This window comes from Canis lupus, chromosome 14, assembly GCF_011100685.1.
Source record: "Canis lupus familiaris isolate Mischka breed German Shepherd chromosome 14, alternate assembly UU_Cfam_GSD_1.0, whole genome shotgun sequence".
In the NCBI taxonomy this organism is placed as follows: domain Eukaryota; kingdom Metazoa; phylum Chordata; class Mammalia; order Carnivora; family Canidae; genus Canis; species Canis lupus.
The window spans coordinates 53,311,876-53,327,440 of NC_049235.1; the positions used below are offsets into that span (position 1 = coordinate 53,311,876).

A 15,565-nucleotide genomic window follows, 5' to 3' on the forward strand; every position below is an offset into this window, starting at 1 on the left:
GTTGTATTTCCATCTATTATAGAGCTTCATTGTTTTATGCATTAACGTCAGCATGGAGCAAATTAGCATCTAAATTACAGCTCCCTGTTCATTTATTGGATGTACAATCTCAGTAACTTCTAAACAAACTTTTATATTTGAGCCTGCTCATTGTAATGAGGTGTATTGGTGAAGTATGTGATTTTTCAGGCCCCTTTCATTATATTCTGTGGTTTGAAAAAAAATGGCGATGTTAACTTTCAGCTGGTGAGAATTCTCACAATGGGTGACAACTTTGTAGTTTCTTAAAGTTGGAGCAAAGTAAATTGCATACTTTAGTGATGCAGCTTCCATATCACTATAGAAAAGGTGGAAAATGTGGGGGAAAAGATGAGCTCTATTTCTTTTCTGTTTCAGCACTGACACTTGAAGAGGCAAATGTCATTTTAATCTTGGATGATTATGAATCCATGTATCCTAATGATATGAGCTCCAACCAAATACAGTAGAGGATAAATTGCATTATGTGACTCATTTACTCCCATTTCTTCCTTTGTGATAAAAATGCTATCTAAACCATCCCCCCAAAAATTCCAAATAGATTGAATGTTCACCAAGTGTGAAATTTATGATAACAAATTTAATACTAAATTGTACAGTACTGAATTTGTTTCCTGTTTAAAAAATATAGCACAGGCTGTCTTTTCTCCTCATTTGGTAATTTAATACTTTCCAATGATATAGAACTGTGAGATTCTCACAAAGATGGAAGTACGTTAAAAAAAATGCTGCTAAATGCAAGAATCAGACTTGAAGAGCTGGACAGACTCTAACAATCATCTAGTCCAGCCCTCTCATTTTACAGATGAGTTTATGCTAAGTGTACACTTGTCACAAAGATTAGAAATGCACATCAGGGTAGTGCTACCTCTTCTATAATTCCTACAAACTATTACTCAGAGCCGCTGGTAAAGTGATAAGAAATGAATGTCATTAATTTACCACTGCAGAGACCAGAAGCAACATACCGAAATCAAAGTGCCTTGTTGATCAAGCTAGAGATGCAAGGACAGAATAGGCTGTGCTTTCACATTTGCAAATTATATTAGTTGAAACTATTGAAAGGCAGGCATAGCAGCATCTTTGAAGCATAAATGGATTCATCGTCTGTAATGCCGTGGCAACCAGAACACTTACCATCAACTCTAATTCTTTTTCATTATGTTCATCATGTTCCCTGTTTACATCTTTTACATTTTGATTACTGGTTTCCAAGTCCTCCTTGTCTTCATGAGAACAAACAATTGTTGGGATATAGGTGTCTGCAAAGTTAATACAATTGTATCTTTGTAAGATTGTTATCATTGTGGGCTTTAACAAAAGACACAGATTTTGATAAAAATTAAATTGAAAAAAATGAAAAAAATATTACCTGTAATCCTTGAATTCTCAAATTTATTCTCCTCTGATGCTGCTAATGATTCTTCCTTACTGTGAAATTTAAAACAAAATGTTGTAAATGTGTTCTGAGACTACCTCATCGAAATATTTTTGTACAGAGGAAAATTCAAATGAATAACAAGCCAAATAAATACTATTTAACCTTTAGTATTTTCTTGTATTACTTTGTATGGTTTTTAAATAAAATTTTATCTCTTAGAATAATTCAATGGTAAATATTAGTAGCAGAAAAATTTAAAAATACTTTCCACAATGCCACATTTCTAAATAAGATTATGTTGCCTATATTTAAAACTTACACAACCAAAGTAAAAATATATGTAAATGCCTATTATTCCATCATTCATGAATTTAATCTTTGCAAGTGAGAATATTTTTCTCTTGGTTTAAATGATAAAGTTTTATGAACTGACAGTCCATTTGTGGTCATAGAAATTGCTTTTTAACGTTCCAATTATTAATTTTTTTGTGTTCCATTTTACTCAGAATTCTTTCAGTTGGATGAATATAACATTAACTCTCTCTCTTCAGGAAAGGAGAAAAAAACAAACTTACTAAAAACTGAAAGGCAGCTAAATTTATACTCAGTTCAAAGACTTTATGTGTGTATTGCCACAGGCTAATTTTACAACCAAGACTTCAGATTGCTCATATGAAAGCATATATTTTCTTTCTTTAAAATGATTTGGGTTATAATTCCTTTATGATAATTTTCTGCATAGTGATTAAGAAAGTTAAGCATATTTTTCTTTCAAATGTACTATTTGTAGGTTTATTTGTGGAATCATTAGACTAAATTTGTCCATGACACTCAGCAAGAAAAATGTTAGTGAAAAAGTTCACTTTGTGTATAGTTATGTCATAAATCAATCTATCAGAAATGATTGGCCCAGTGTCCACATTTTCTTGTATTGTCTCAGCTGAATTTTCTTATAGTGACTTTTCTCAATGACTACTTTTCCTCATTAAAATGCATCTAGAGAGTTGGCGATAGCTGATACAGTTGTGTAATAGAGTCTACTCTTTGTTGCATGGATAATGTTGATCCGAATCCCAGGAGAGCCAATCTTTTTCAACAAGTCATGAGAAAACTGCAAATTCTTTCCTCTGGATTATAAAAGAAGGTAATTCAGTTTTGTATATATTTATATGCTTAATTTTAATTTTACCATAAATATTTGGTATTAATCAGTGGGTTCATGAAAGAAAATAATGTTTCTACCTAAACATAATATCATTGGGGAAATATAGTATTTACATAATTGATACTGACTTAATCTATAAATCTGTATTGTTTAATGCCAATAACTATGCAAAGATTTATTTTTGAGGAATCCAACTGCAAGTTGATGTTTCTTTTTTCTTTTCCACATACATGATATAAAGGAGTTTAAACAGATATAAACCATTAAATATCATTTAGCTGTTCCTGCTTCCTCTTTATCCCCATAACAGTGTTAAAAATCTCATTTATAGAGGGAAAATCATAGCCATTTAAAGCCTTCTGTTTTTGACTAGCCAAAATACTGTCAATCATTTTTCTATTCTATCTAATTCTGTAAGGTACTTCAATTTTTTAAAAAAAATATTGCACCAAAAGGAAATAAACTTGCTTTTAACTAATTTGAGGGACAAATAATTAGGTACTAAACTGTGTATTATTATGTTGGTGTCTTATAAAACATGTAAATACAGAAATATAGGAGGAAAATCTTAGATTCAGGGATAAATACCAGAAGGAGAAGCTGAAATACTTGAAATTTAAATATTATACTAAGTATCTATGAAGAAAACTAACAGAAGATGTGTAAGGCTCCTATAAGAACAGAATAAAATTGTATCATGAAATACTAAAAATGTAGAAAAATTGAGATACATACCATGTTCATAGACAGGAAGAAGATATATGAAAGCATTCTCTCCCAAATTGATCTACAGATTCATCCCAATTCTAATCAAAATTCCACAAGTTTTTTTTTTTTTTACAAAATTTGAAAATATGATCTTAAAGGGAAGACTAAAGGACTAAAGATAGATGAAATATTTCTGAGAAGTAGCTGTGAGGAGAAATCTGATGTGCCTGATATCAAGATACCTTATGAAGTTTTAGTTATGAAAGATAGTTATATTGGTACAGAGACAGAGCTGAGTAATAGATTTGTACATATCTAGAACTTGGGTATATGGCAAATGTAGTATGTCACATAGCAAATAATAAGGGATTGTTCAATAAATGGAGATAGAGAAAACAGTTGATTCAATGAGAAAAGATGAAATTAGCACAACATATATTCAGAAATCAACTCCAGATGGATTAAGATCTGAAATATCAAAAACCATGAAATTATTTTTTTTTAAGATTTATTTATTTATTTTAGAGAGAGAGAGAGAGAGTGCACAAGTGGAAGGAGGGGCAGTGGGTAAGGGAAAGATATCCTCAAACAGGCTCTAGGCTAAGCAAGGAGCCCAGTGGGCTGTGTCTCACAACCCTGAGATCATGATCTGAGCCAAAACCAAGAGTCATATACTCAACCAACTGTGACACCCAGGCACCCCAAAACCTTGAATGGAAAATGTGTATAAATATCTTACAGACTTCAAAGTAGGAAATTTTTTCTTAAATAATAAGAAAAAAATTGTCCGTTTAACTATATTGAAATTTAAAATTTGTTCATTTAAAGACAGATTTATAAGAGAAAAATATAAATTACGAACTAGGAGAAAATGCATGTGTTACACAAAATCAACACAAAAAAATAAAGAATATATAAAGAACTCCTAGAAATCAATAAAAAAGCACAAACATTTTTGTAGAATCAGAGGGGCAGACATTTCATAGAAGAGAAGTTTCATCTAGCCTACCAGTAAGCACATAAAGGGACAGACAGTATTGTTAGAGGACAGAAAAATGTGAATTGAGATTACAAGATGATATTATTTTAATATCTATTTAATTGATAAAAATTACTATCAAGTATAGAAAGTTGAAACAACTCAAGTGCCCATCAACAGAAGAGTAGACACAAAACCATGGCATATCACAAAAAGGAATATTACATAGCACTCAAAATTAATACACCACAGAGACATACATACATATGGATATCACAATATGGATAAATCTTAGTAACATAATATTAAATGAATAGTCCCAAAACATTATATCAGAGGATGTTCTTTTTATTAAAAGAACTTTTATTAAAAGTTTTTAAAACTACTAAAATGATTTGTATTTATATACATATATGTATATATTTTATATATACAATATACTGCATGTGTATACATACACACACATATACACAAGGAAAAGAGAATATACTGAAAAGCTATATAAACAAGAAAGTTTGATTTTCAAGATATGGTTACATCAGGTGGGGCAAGTTGGGGTAAGGGATGAGGAAAGGAAGTGGTTAGAAGTTGGTTGTTGTTTTCAATGGTAGTTTTGCAGATGCATATTACATTATTTAAAATATCTAGTTAAATCCGTAAGATAATTTATTAAGACAAATGAGTTGTTCTCTGGCTCAGATTAGAGGATGTCTTTAGATAAAATCTCACTCTGAAATTCAAAATGCCAGTCATATATGACCAATTACATCTAAAGAGTATAGTTGAAACAACTTTAGAAAGATTGAGGAAAAAGACAAAGCACTTGATGGTTGATGATGATAGGCCAAGAACTATACACAATTATCATAGAAATAAAAAGCATTATTGAATGTTTCCCCTCTCCCTTCTCCCTTTTATGTTACTTGATCCCTTTTTAAGCAAGGAAGTTTCTTATTTATTGTATTCCCAGTGGCTAACACAGTGCCTGACCCATACTAGTGGTCTAAAAAATGCTGTTGAATAAATGCACAGCATCCTTTCTACTTTTCCCTTCTCTTTGTCTCATAATGCTTAAAATTTCACCCCTTCCAAAGCTCAGGGCCGTGTTTTCAATTATGACTTCAAATAATTAAGCATTTTAAAATCTTATAAACTTAGAAATTAAAAAATAAAAAAGATATGTATTTTGTGGAGAAAGTTTATTTACAGTGCATTTTAAATCACATAATAATGCCTTTCTTTTAGGAAGCTAAAATATAATGATGGAAATAGACATGTCAATAGGCAATTATTATCATTATAAGTGATAAGTATTATAATAAATTATGGAATATGATACATATTCTTTAAGAAAAAAGAAAGGAGAACAGAAACAAGGAGGTTACTCTGTAGGAGAATCAGGGTATTTTTTACAGAGGAAGTAACATTTTGAGCTACTGAGTTATTGAGGAAAGTAGGAGTTTGGCAATTAGAGAAGAATGCCAAGGTCATTCCAGATAGAGGCAATAACGGTTGGTAAAAGATTTGAGGGTAAGAAAGCACAAAAGAAAGAGCCATTCAGAAATGAGATGTTCAGATGGTTTGGATTGTATTGGGAGGAAAGAATGCCAAGGAACAGAACTGGAGTTTGAGTAGTTTTTTTAAAATAAGTTTTTATTTAAATTCCAGTTAATTAACATACAGTGTAATACTAATTTAAGGTATACAATTTTGGTGATTGAACATTTACATACAATACCCAGTGCTCATCACAAGAGGTGCCCTCCTTAATCCCCATCACCTATTTAACCCATTTGCCAGCCAACCTCCCTGTTAGAAACCATCGGTTTGGTTTTGAGTAGGTTTTAAAGGGCTTAGCATGCCAGGGAAAATGGGGCTGAATTCTTGATGCACTTTTTGACCACTGTGGAGGGTGGTAAAGAAAGGGAGTTCAATAGAAGAGAGATATGGTCAGATAGCTACTTCAGAACCAGTCTCTGGAGGTACATTTAGGGACTTCTCTAAGGAGAACCTGGGTAGGATGAGCCAGGTAGGGCCGGCACACTAGCCATGAGATGACTGCAGTATTTCAGGCACTAAATAATGAAGCAATGAAGACAGAAGAGATCAAATCAAATCTGAGTTACAACTTTTAATGCAGCAACAATATAATTTATTCACCAATTCCCTGTAGATAAATTTTACAAATGACTTTCTCTGCCTGACCTTGATTGCATTCATGAGATTTAGAAATCTACTATTTTCCTTCTGAAGACCTAAGAAAGAAAGAGCTAAATCTGACAGTTAACTGGGTCCCCTGCACTACAAGTCAGTAAGGTGTTGAATTAGTCTGCCGCATGGTTTCTGATCTTTTATGGGCTGGATGATCTGCTTCTGAGGTACTCACGAGAAGCACCTTCCTCCCTGATCTCACATGCTTGGACAGGGGATCGATCCACAAGTTATGCTTAGATTCCTGGGTTTCCTTCTAATCTTCACTGGAGAAAAATAAAATGCCTTCCCATCCACACTGTTCATGTCATAACATTCTAAGTAGTTATTAGCCAGTCTGAAGGTAGTAGCCTACTGGTTTTGCTAGATTTGGAAATTTTATCTAGATGATTTTCTAAGGAACTAGAGATCAAGCTCATAAAGGAACTTCAAGCATCTCAGTTGTTCAGGTGCCCTGCTACTTTGTTCCTCCCTTATCACATGAATTCTATGTTCTCGATATAACAACAGTTCCCCAAATCACCTTTCATACCAGAAGCACCAGGTCCTATCTCTGCACGTTTAAAATTAATAGATCTGCACATGGGAGTGGGAAGGGAATGGAGAATAGTAGATCTGGGAATTTCCAAAGATGATTTTGTTGTGAGGCCAGATTTGCAAATCCCGATGTAGACGTGATGCATCTCAGTGCAGAGTCCATTGGGTCTAGGTATGCAGATTGCCCCTTCCCTCAATGATAGACAGTGGGAGGAGAGTTATTCTTCTGCTTTAGTTGGCCCTTCTGGCCCCAAACTCAGGCCCCCTACTCCTTGTTAGTTTGCTGTAACTTCATAACATGCTTTCCTACTACATAGTAGGAAATGTTAGAAAACATTTTTGAGTGGAGAGAAATAAGAGCTAATGCAGAAGGTTCTAGTTTGAGAATTTAAAAAGATGGAAGTAGCATCACCTGAAATAGAGAATTTAGGAGGAGAAGCAAGGGTGAAGTCGAGCAATGAGTTTCCCTGAAGGAACTGTGTTAGGCTTAGAAGGCCTTTGGACTTTCGATCAAATGGGAAGTGAAAATTAGTGCTTATTGAATGAAAAATGCCCGGGTTTTATTGTTTTCTTTTCTCTCATAATATTATTGCACAAAAGCTTGCATCATCTTTACAATTTAAATATTCCCCCTCTTCAAAGAAATGGGACATAACATTGAAATTTTATGTGGTGGCCTCAAGTAGATCATAATGTGTTTTTGAATATATGAGGAAATTAATGGTTTCTAATTGATAATGAACCTTATGAAATATAATAGTAACTTAAAATATATAGCAATCCATATTAATTAACTCAATCAATCATCATTTAACAAATATTTGAGCACTTACAAATTTCCAAATATTGTGCTAGATCATCACAACGAATAAGAAAGAGCCCTTGCCCTCAAAGGGCTCACAAACTAGTGGAGAAGGCAGACAACTAAATAAAGCAATAACCCCAAGTGTAGTAAGTGCTCAGTGGGATGTAGGATGGGATAGGGAAAGTTCCCAGGAGGATCTGGCCTCTAACTTGAAACCTCAACAAGAAGCAACACTAGTTAGGGAAGAGAGGAGCAGCAATTCTAAGCTTAAGGCATCATGTACAAATGCCTTATCAGTAAAAAAAGTCATTCTGAATATGTCAAGAAATTTAAGGTACAATTTTTAAAGAATGAAAGATTAAAATTCAAGGTATCGATTGGTGTCAGCCCGCTGAAGAGGCACAAACTTAAATCCTAACTGCTTCTTAAAATGACCTCCTAGAAAAAATGAGTGGGAAATATCAGAAAGGGAGACAGAACATGAGAGACTCCTAACTCTGGGAAACGAACAAGGGGTGGTAGAAAGGGAGGTGGGCAGGGGGTGGGGGTGACTGGGTGATGGGCACTGAGGGGGGCACTTGATGGGATGAGCACTGGGTGTTATGCTATATGTTGGCAAATTGAACTCCAATAAAGAAAAATGACCTCCTAAATGAAAATTACAAATGCTGCTTTGGAGACCCAAAACCAGATCTGAATCAGCATGTCTGCTGGGGAAAGTAGGAATCTGCATTTTTAGTAGAACTTCAGAGATGCTCCAGTGTTTGAAAACATCTGATCTAACTGCTCATATCGGGGCTACAGGAAGACACTCTAAGAATCCAGGAAAGTGAATCCGGAAGTGCCACCTTAATGTCTCTGACTTTTCAGAAACTCACATCCAATTATGTAAGAATGGCTGCAGCTCCATGCACAAAAGAAAATAATTGTCTGTGTATCGCATATACTTAAAAAATAAATACATGGAAGAACAGTCCAGTCTACGTGCTTTAGAGAATAAAATGATGAAACCTTGACAAGGTAGGAATTGAAACCTTGACAAGGTAGGAATTGAAATTCAATTCAATTCAATTGAATTTATCTATCTAATAAATTAACAGGAAAGCCATGATGTGTGTTTCTGAGTTAGCAGTTTATCACTCAAGACTTGAGTCAGTTCTATAGACTCTAGCTCTGAGCCTCACGTAACTTTAGAGAGTTTCTCTCACTTTGTGTGCCACATTCCTCCAGTTCATAGGATCTCGGATCCATAAGAGGCCTCATACTTGGGTAGTCCTGTGCCATTTTTTTACAGAGAGAGAAACCAAAGCCCAGTTAAACTATGGGGCAGAAGTCACACACACTACCTAGTAGCTAAACTGGAACTATATTCAAGTTTTTGGTCACCAGGTCAATGTCCTCTCAGAGGGTCAATCCAGAATGAAAAAGAGTAGAAAGACCTGGATGCAAATCTCATTCTTTCTGTTATTTACCTCTTACTAAGGCACTTACTAGCCATGTAACCTCAGATGATACTCAACCTTTCTATGCCTCAATTTTCTCTAAAATATTGCCTCCTTCCAATATAAGGCAATTATTTAGCGTAGTTCTCAATATGTGGAAGTGTTTAATAAGTTTATTATTATCACAACTGTTATTATCATTCTTACTAGTGACATGTGGTAAACACATTCTATACTACCATGATACCCAAGTCCCATGTAGTTTTTAATGTTTACGTTATATTCTCTCATATATTTAATTCACGACCTAATTTCAAGAGTCAGGTTTGTAGCCCATGATAGCATACTTGCTTGGTTGTTTTTCCGATGCCCTTTTCAGAGGACCATCCTCCAAAGAAAAGTCACTAGATCTCTAGTGAATATAACATTTTATTTAAAAGTGTCTTCTCCAAAAAAATAAAAATAAAAATAAAAAAATAAAAGTGTCTTCTCCAAATACAGTGTGTATGGGAATGTTAATCCATACTTTCTTTTATTTATTCAGTGTCAGGATTTAGGCGCCGTGTTAATACTACTGTACTACTGCAGTTTCTGGGTACATGGCACTTCTGCTTTTGGAGTTAATTTTAACACCGTCAAAATGTAGTCGTGTTTGTATAAGTAATAATATGGTTTTCCCAAGGTCCTGTAATACCATTGTGCTAAAAGCTGATATGTCTCTTAAAATATGAGTGAAACCTCTCAGAGACCTGTTCCACACAACCTGAGTCTGATGTGATGGCATTACCCAACCGCTCAGGGTAAATGTCAGGATTAGGTTGTCGGCAGCAAAAGTATGACTCTGTTCCAAGAGGAATAAAAAAGTTGGCATACGAAGGGATCATTGCCAAAGTGAGTCATGACTTGTATTTGTGTCTCTTTAACACTGCTTCAAAGTGCTCAGCATTGCTCAAAGAGAACCAAACTTGAAATTCTTGGAGATCACCTTTCACTCTGAGATAAATAGCTAAAAACTAAATAAATGTTGAACTCTTCAAGAAGTTCAGCCTATTCTCTTCGTTCAAAGCTTGTGGTCTCATTTTGTTTCCTCTATCCTCCTGCCTTAAAGAAAGACAGGAAAATAAATGAATGTAGAGCTTTTAAATAAAAAAAAAAAATCACCTCATTTGAGATTTTTTTAAGACACTTAAAAAGAGTGCTAGCATTGGCATTGGCACTGATAAATGGTTACCTCTAGAAATACTGAAAAGGCTTTCCTCGGATAATAATTGCATATTGTGTACTATTTATTTTCATATTTTCATGGTGATATTTTCCTGAAAATTTACTTTCTAGAACTCTATTTTTTTTTTAGCCACTTCTGAATTAGAGGACGAAGGAAAGCAAAAGCTTGTACTTAATGAGAGGTAATGTTCATAATACATTAACTACTAGAGCTTAATATCTATTCCTTTGGTGTTACAATGACAGTAGTCTTCTCTTGATCAGGAGTAAAACCAAAAACGGAAGCAAAATATTTGATCAAAAGAGAACAAATTAAAGAGATAAATTTCTAATTGTGAACAGAAGTATCTAAGGAAAAAAAAACTAAAGGCATGATGCAGAAGGAATTTAGATTGGGACACCTGAGGGGCTCAGCGGTTGGGCATCTGCCTTTGACTCAGGGCGTGATCCCAAAGTCCTGGGATCGAGTCCCACATCGGGCTCCCTGAGTGGAGTCTGCTTCTCCCTCTGCCTGTGTCTCTGCCCTCTCTCTGTGTTTCTCATGAATAAATAAATAAAATATTTTATAAAAAAGAAGGAATTTAGATTGAAGAGACAAATAACATTCAGTTCCTTGATAATAAAGAAAGGACAATAAAATGAAGACAACTCTGCATTATTAACAGGAGTTGAAAGAAACAAGAAGTAATCTCAGAGAAAAAAACCTCAGGGCCGCCTGGGTGGCTCAGTCGTTAAGCTCCCTTTGGCTCAGGTCATGATCCCAGGGTGCTGGGATCAAGCCCACATCAGGCTCCCTGCTCAGTGCGTAGTCTGTGCTCCCTCTACCCTCCCTCTACTCATCCTCTACTCATTCTCTCTCTCTCTCTCTCTCTCTGTCACATCCTCTCTTTCTGAAATAAATAAGTAAAATACTTTTTAAAAAGAAAAAACATCAAAACATTTAAATGGCTTTATATTCCCTTCAATGCTGAATCTGAGACTAATAACTAATATGGTGAGGATCATGGTTTCTATGGGCATCACATTCCTGATCTTTAAAGCAAAAGCTCTGGATTAGATGAGGGATATCAAATATAATACCCTCATGCTGGCCTCTCTCTCTAGCACCCATGGCAAGCACTGATAACAGATCAAGGGATTTGCTTGCTGAGACCAGATTCAACTCTATGAACCTTTTCCACACAGCCTGGAGGCCACCACCCATCAACCTTTCTATTGCTCAAATTGGAATGAACTTGCCCTCCTCAGCTTTGCTATTAAATAATATGCCTTCCAGTTTTGGAGTTATATATTTATATAACTAATAGGAGTATCTATGAATATAATTTTGAAATGTTTAATTTGGAAATTTCTTAAAATATTTTTAAAATAAAAATGCTAATAGAATCCATAGAAATAGCTACTAACTTAAAACTGCAATATAGTAAAAAAATAAGCTCTTGGTAAATTCTAATGGTCAGCATTATCGATTCAAATTGATAGAAATCCTATCTGCACAATTTGTAAGCTAATCTTATATTATTTGTAATAAAGATTACAGAATCATTCATTTCTACATTATTTTACTTATATCCAAGTAAAACTATTCAAATAATGGAACATTACTTGTATCACAACTGGTTGGGATAAACAAATATATTGGATAATACCTATCATATAAGCTCATTTATTACTTATAAAATGTAATCAGAAACCATGGCACACCAGAAACCCCTTGAGTAAACACTAGTGAACAGCTCAAGCATTCAAGAAACTAAGCACATGCCATGACATTAGGGGCCAGATGGTTTTATTGAGTCATTTTCCTGTTTTCCATAAAGCCGAATTACTACATTCCTAAAAATTTTTCCTCTTTCTGTTTCTCAATTAGAGCATTGCCCATTGCCTCAGTGCTTGATCTTGAAAACAATGATATTATGCCTCCTTGATACAGAAATTTCAATCACTGGAAAACATACTTTCGTTGAGGAATCCTTTGGTAAGTTTCTTTTCCAAAGTTTCTTCATTTCATAACTTGGTTTTCTACTAAGGATTGCCCGTTCAAATCTGCCTTGCCATGTCAAACTGCTGGGTGCTATTTTTTCTTGCTCACCTCACCTTACAGGTATCAGGACAAAAAAGACAATTTAGATTTAATTCTGTGATTGAATCTGGGCAGCAGGTGCCATTTTGTGGCAATGAGTATTTTCTAAAGAGGTACTACATTGTGAGCTTCTAGTGAAGAATTTAGACTCTTGGAGGTCTAAGTGTGAACCAAAATTTGTAGGTTGCTTTGGGACGAGATATAAGCAGAATCCATGAATTTTAAGTGAAGAGGACTAATAGGTGAACCTGGCTCAAAAGATGACTGCCACAACCTGCCAGTTACATTCTATTGAAAGAGAAATGTGAATGTTTTTAAGCGATGAGTACTATGAAAACTAAAGAATACACATCTGAGAGATATCAGAAAAAGTTCTTAAACTTATTGGCCCAAAGACCTTATTTTACTTGAGTTCTTAAAGGAAGTAATTGTCACCCATGGAGTATGTAGATGACAAGAAACTAGTGATTGTTCAGCTGAGAGTCCTGCTGCTTCAGAAGTCTGGCATCCTTATTCTCCAGAGTTCTCCTGCAAAGTAATTGCTAAGAGTTTTATACCATCTCCATTTTCCAAAAATTATCAAAGTATTGCCATGTGTATTTTTTTCCTAAGGATACTAAGCTGCAGGCATTCTTTTTTTCATAATGATGTTGATTTATCTGTGGGTGTGTAAAAAGTCACTCTCACAGAGTCATGACTAGTGAGCCACATAATTGCAATCACAGAAACTCTGATTTTCTTTGTAGAATCTACATGTAAGTAGATTGCCTAACCTATTTGGTCTGTTAAATACTGAGCTTTGACATCCAAGCTCTAAAGCATTTGTGTTATATATTGTTTTGAAACAGTTTTAAGAAAAAAGTAATTTGAAATGTAAATTGATATATCCAGTGTATGTTTGGAAGGGTTAGGAGATGGGGTCAATACAAAGGACCATGAGACTTCCAGACTTTGAAAACATCATTCAAAAAATAGCACGTCTCAGAAGGAATTATTGCTAAACTGAGGGAGACAAATATGAGGTCAGAGCACCAACCTGAAGCTGCTCGCCTGAGCATCTTTACCTTCCGTTGTTTCTCAAGATAGCAATGTTTACAAGTGGTTGTTTGTGTTTTTTGGGGGAACAAAATTCTAAGAAACTTCTGCAACTGTTTCCCTAGCCTCTGCCCATTCCTATCTCCTGATAAAGAATTTCAAGTATGTGTCAATACTCTTTCCTTCATCTGGAGTAAATCAGGAGAGATCGGATTTAATTCAGTAGAAATACTGGAAGAACAATTCTTCAGTGTTGTTTTTTTTGTTTGTTTGTTTGTTTGTTTTTTTTATAGAAGATCGTAGATTTTATGTTCGTAAAAAACCACCAGATATCTTAAATATAATTATTGGGACCAACAAAAGTCAAGTCATTTCAAAGCAAGTTAGAAAAGTTAAAATACTCTGCGCTTCCTGTGACTACCTTGAAGTGTTCAATTTAAAAGTTATAAAGTCATTTTTTAGCTCATTTCTTTATAACTATGAAATTAATATAAGGCTGCTATTTCCTCTATATTTTTAATTTTTTATACTATCAGCTACTGCTTTTTAGATTTAATGAGTGTTTATGATCTGAAATCTGTTATAATTCATTTCCATTTTCAAGCAATTCAGTTTCACAAACATATTTCCAAACTAGCTATTCTACTTATGCTAATCACAGCATAAATTGATATATCAGAGAAGAGAAATATGGTAAATTGGGTTGGATGGTTTATGTTAAAATCCAAATAAGAGCCCTATTATCCAACTGGATTTGTATTTAACTGCATTTGAAAAGTTTTCTAGGCAGAGGAGTAAGACTTAAAGCATTATTTCTAAATTTAATGCTTTTGTGAACTTACGTCACACACTAAAATCATCTTAATGCACCTTTTTGTCAATTCTTCACAATAGTGTTACAAAAGGAAGGGAGGAGAGGATACATTTAAAAAGCAAATGAAAAAGAACTCAATGGGAGCCTATTAGGCTACCTGTTGATGAGCATGTAAGAGAGTCATTAATATGCGGCTCATTGACATGATAGGCCATAATGACTCCTCCAGGGACGGTTCAGTCTATTGTGTCAGAGACTAGTTAGGGATTCATTAACGTGAAGACTCATGACTTCTTAATATGCAAATTATTAATGCAATGCACTGAGGCATCCCTCACAAATGTCCACGTTTTGTGTTACATGTTTTCTTTGCCACCCTTCACCCACACCTTTTGTGAACTGTTTTCTTTCTTGCGTCCTCTGTTGCAGATTTCTTCACAAAAGATTCTGTACTCCTGTGGAATCTACCGTTTCACAAAGACCTCCTTCCCTTCAGCCCACGTTGCTTGGATTTAAAGCAGGTTTACATATACAAACCACTTGAGCATTTTGAATAAATCAGTAAAAACTCAGCATAAAATCTGATTTGATGTATTTCTCCAATGTCAAATTGGTTTTTGGCTAAAGGCAGGACAACGTGAACAAAGTGGTTGTTTTTAAGAAATGAGACTCTGAAACATGAATAGTATCATTTATACTGAAGGTGGGAGGGGACAGAGAAAAAGAGAGCCAAGAAAAGCCCACGAGAGAAGACACCAGGAAAAAAAAAAAAAAAAAAAAAAAAAAAAAAAAAAGCTTAATTAAACCAAGTAAGAAGAGTGAGTATTCATACCAATTTAATACATTAAATGAAGAAATGAATTTAAACCACTCAATGTCTGGCATACAGCAAGCAATCCATAAGTATTAGCTGTTATTATTATGTTGGCATTTTGCACTCTGCAAAAAGATGAAGTTTACATCCATATTTCCTATTGAAACAATAAGAAAAATGTAATTGAGTGAAAGTTGTTCCGTCTTTAAATTAACATACCATAAAGAGGGGATCAAACTTTCTTTATTCCTACAGCAGAATTACCTAAGGCATTCAAGTATCCTTTGAACCTAATCCACATTTTATGTATAAAAACTATGCTATAATA

At 34.4% G+C, this 15,565-nt stretch overlaps 1 protein-coding gene and 1 long non-coding RNA gene across 6 annotated transcripts in view; one reads left to right on the forward strand and one right to left on the reverse strand.

Moving 5' to 3' along the window:
* LOC111098838 overlaps positions 1-15,097 on the forward strand; it is a 43,520-nt gene extending 28,423 nt beyond the window's left edge. For both annotated transcript variants that reach the window (XR_005369748.1, XR_005369747.1), the window contains exons 3-5: positions 2,421-2,564; positions 12,362-12,469; positions 14,853-15,097. This is a non-coding gene — a long non-coding RNA (uncharacterized LOC111098838). The remainder of the gene's footprint in view (positions 1-2,420; positions 2,565-12,361; positions 12,470-14,852) is intronic.
* Positions 1-15,565, reverse strand: part of PPP1R3A (protein phosphatase 1 regulatory subunit 3A) — a 46,967-nt gene that overhangs the window by 13,201 nt on the left and 18,201 nt on the right. For all 4 annotated transcript variants that reach the window (XM_038557399.1, XM_038557401.1, XM_038557400.1 and 1 more), the window contains exons 2-3: positions 1,412-1,470; positions 1,177-1,301 (exon numbers count right to left, since the gene is read on the reverse strand). In XM_038557399.1, coding sequence (XP_038413327.1) covers positions 1,177-1,301; positions 1,412-1,470 — 184 coding nt within the window. The remainder of the gene's footprint in view (positions 1-1,176; positions 1,302-1,411; positions 1,471-15,565) is intronic.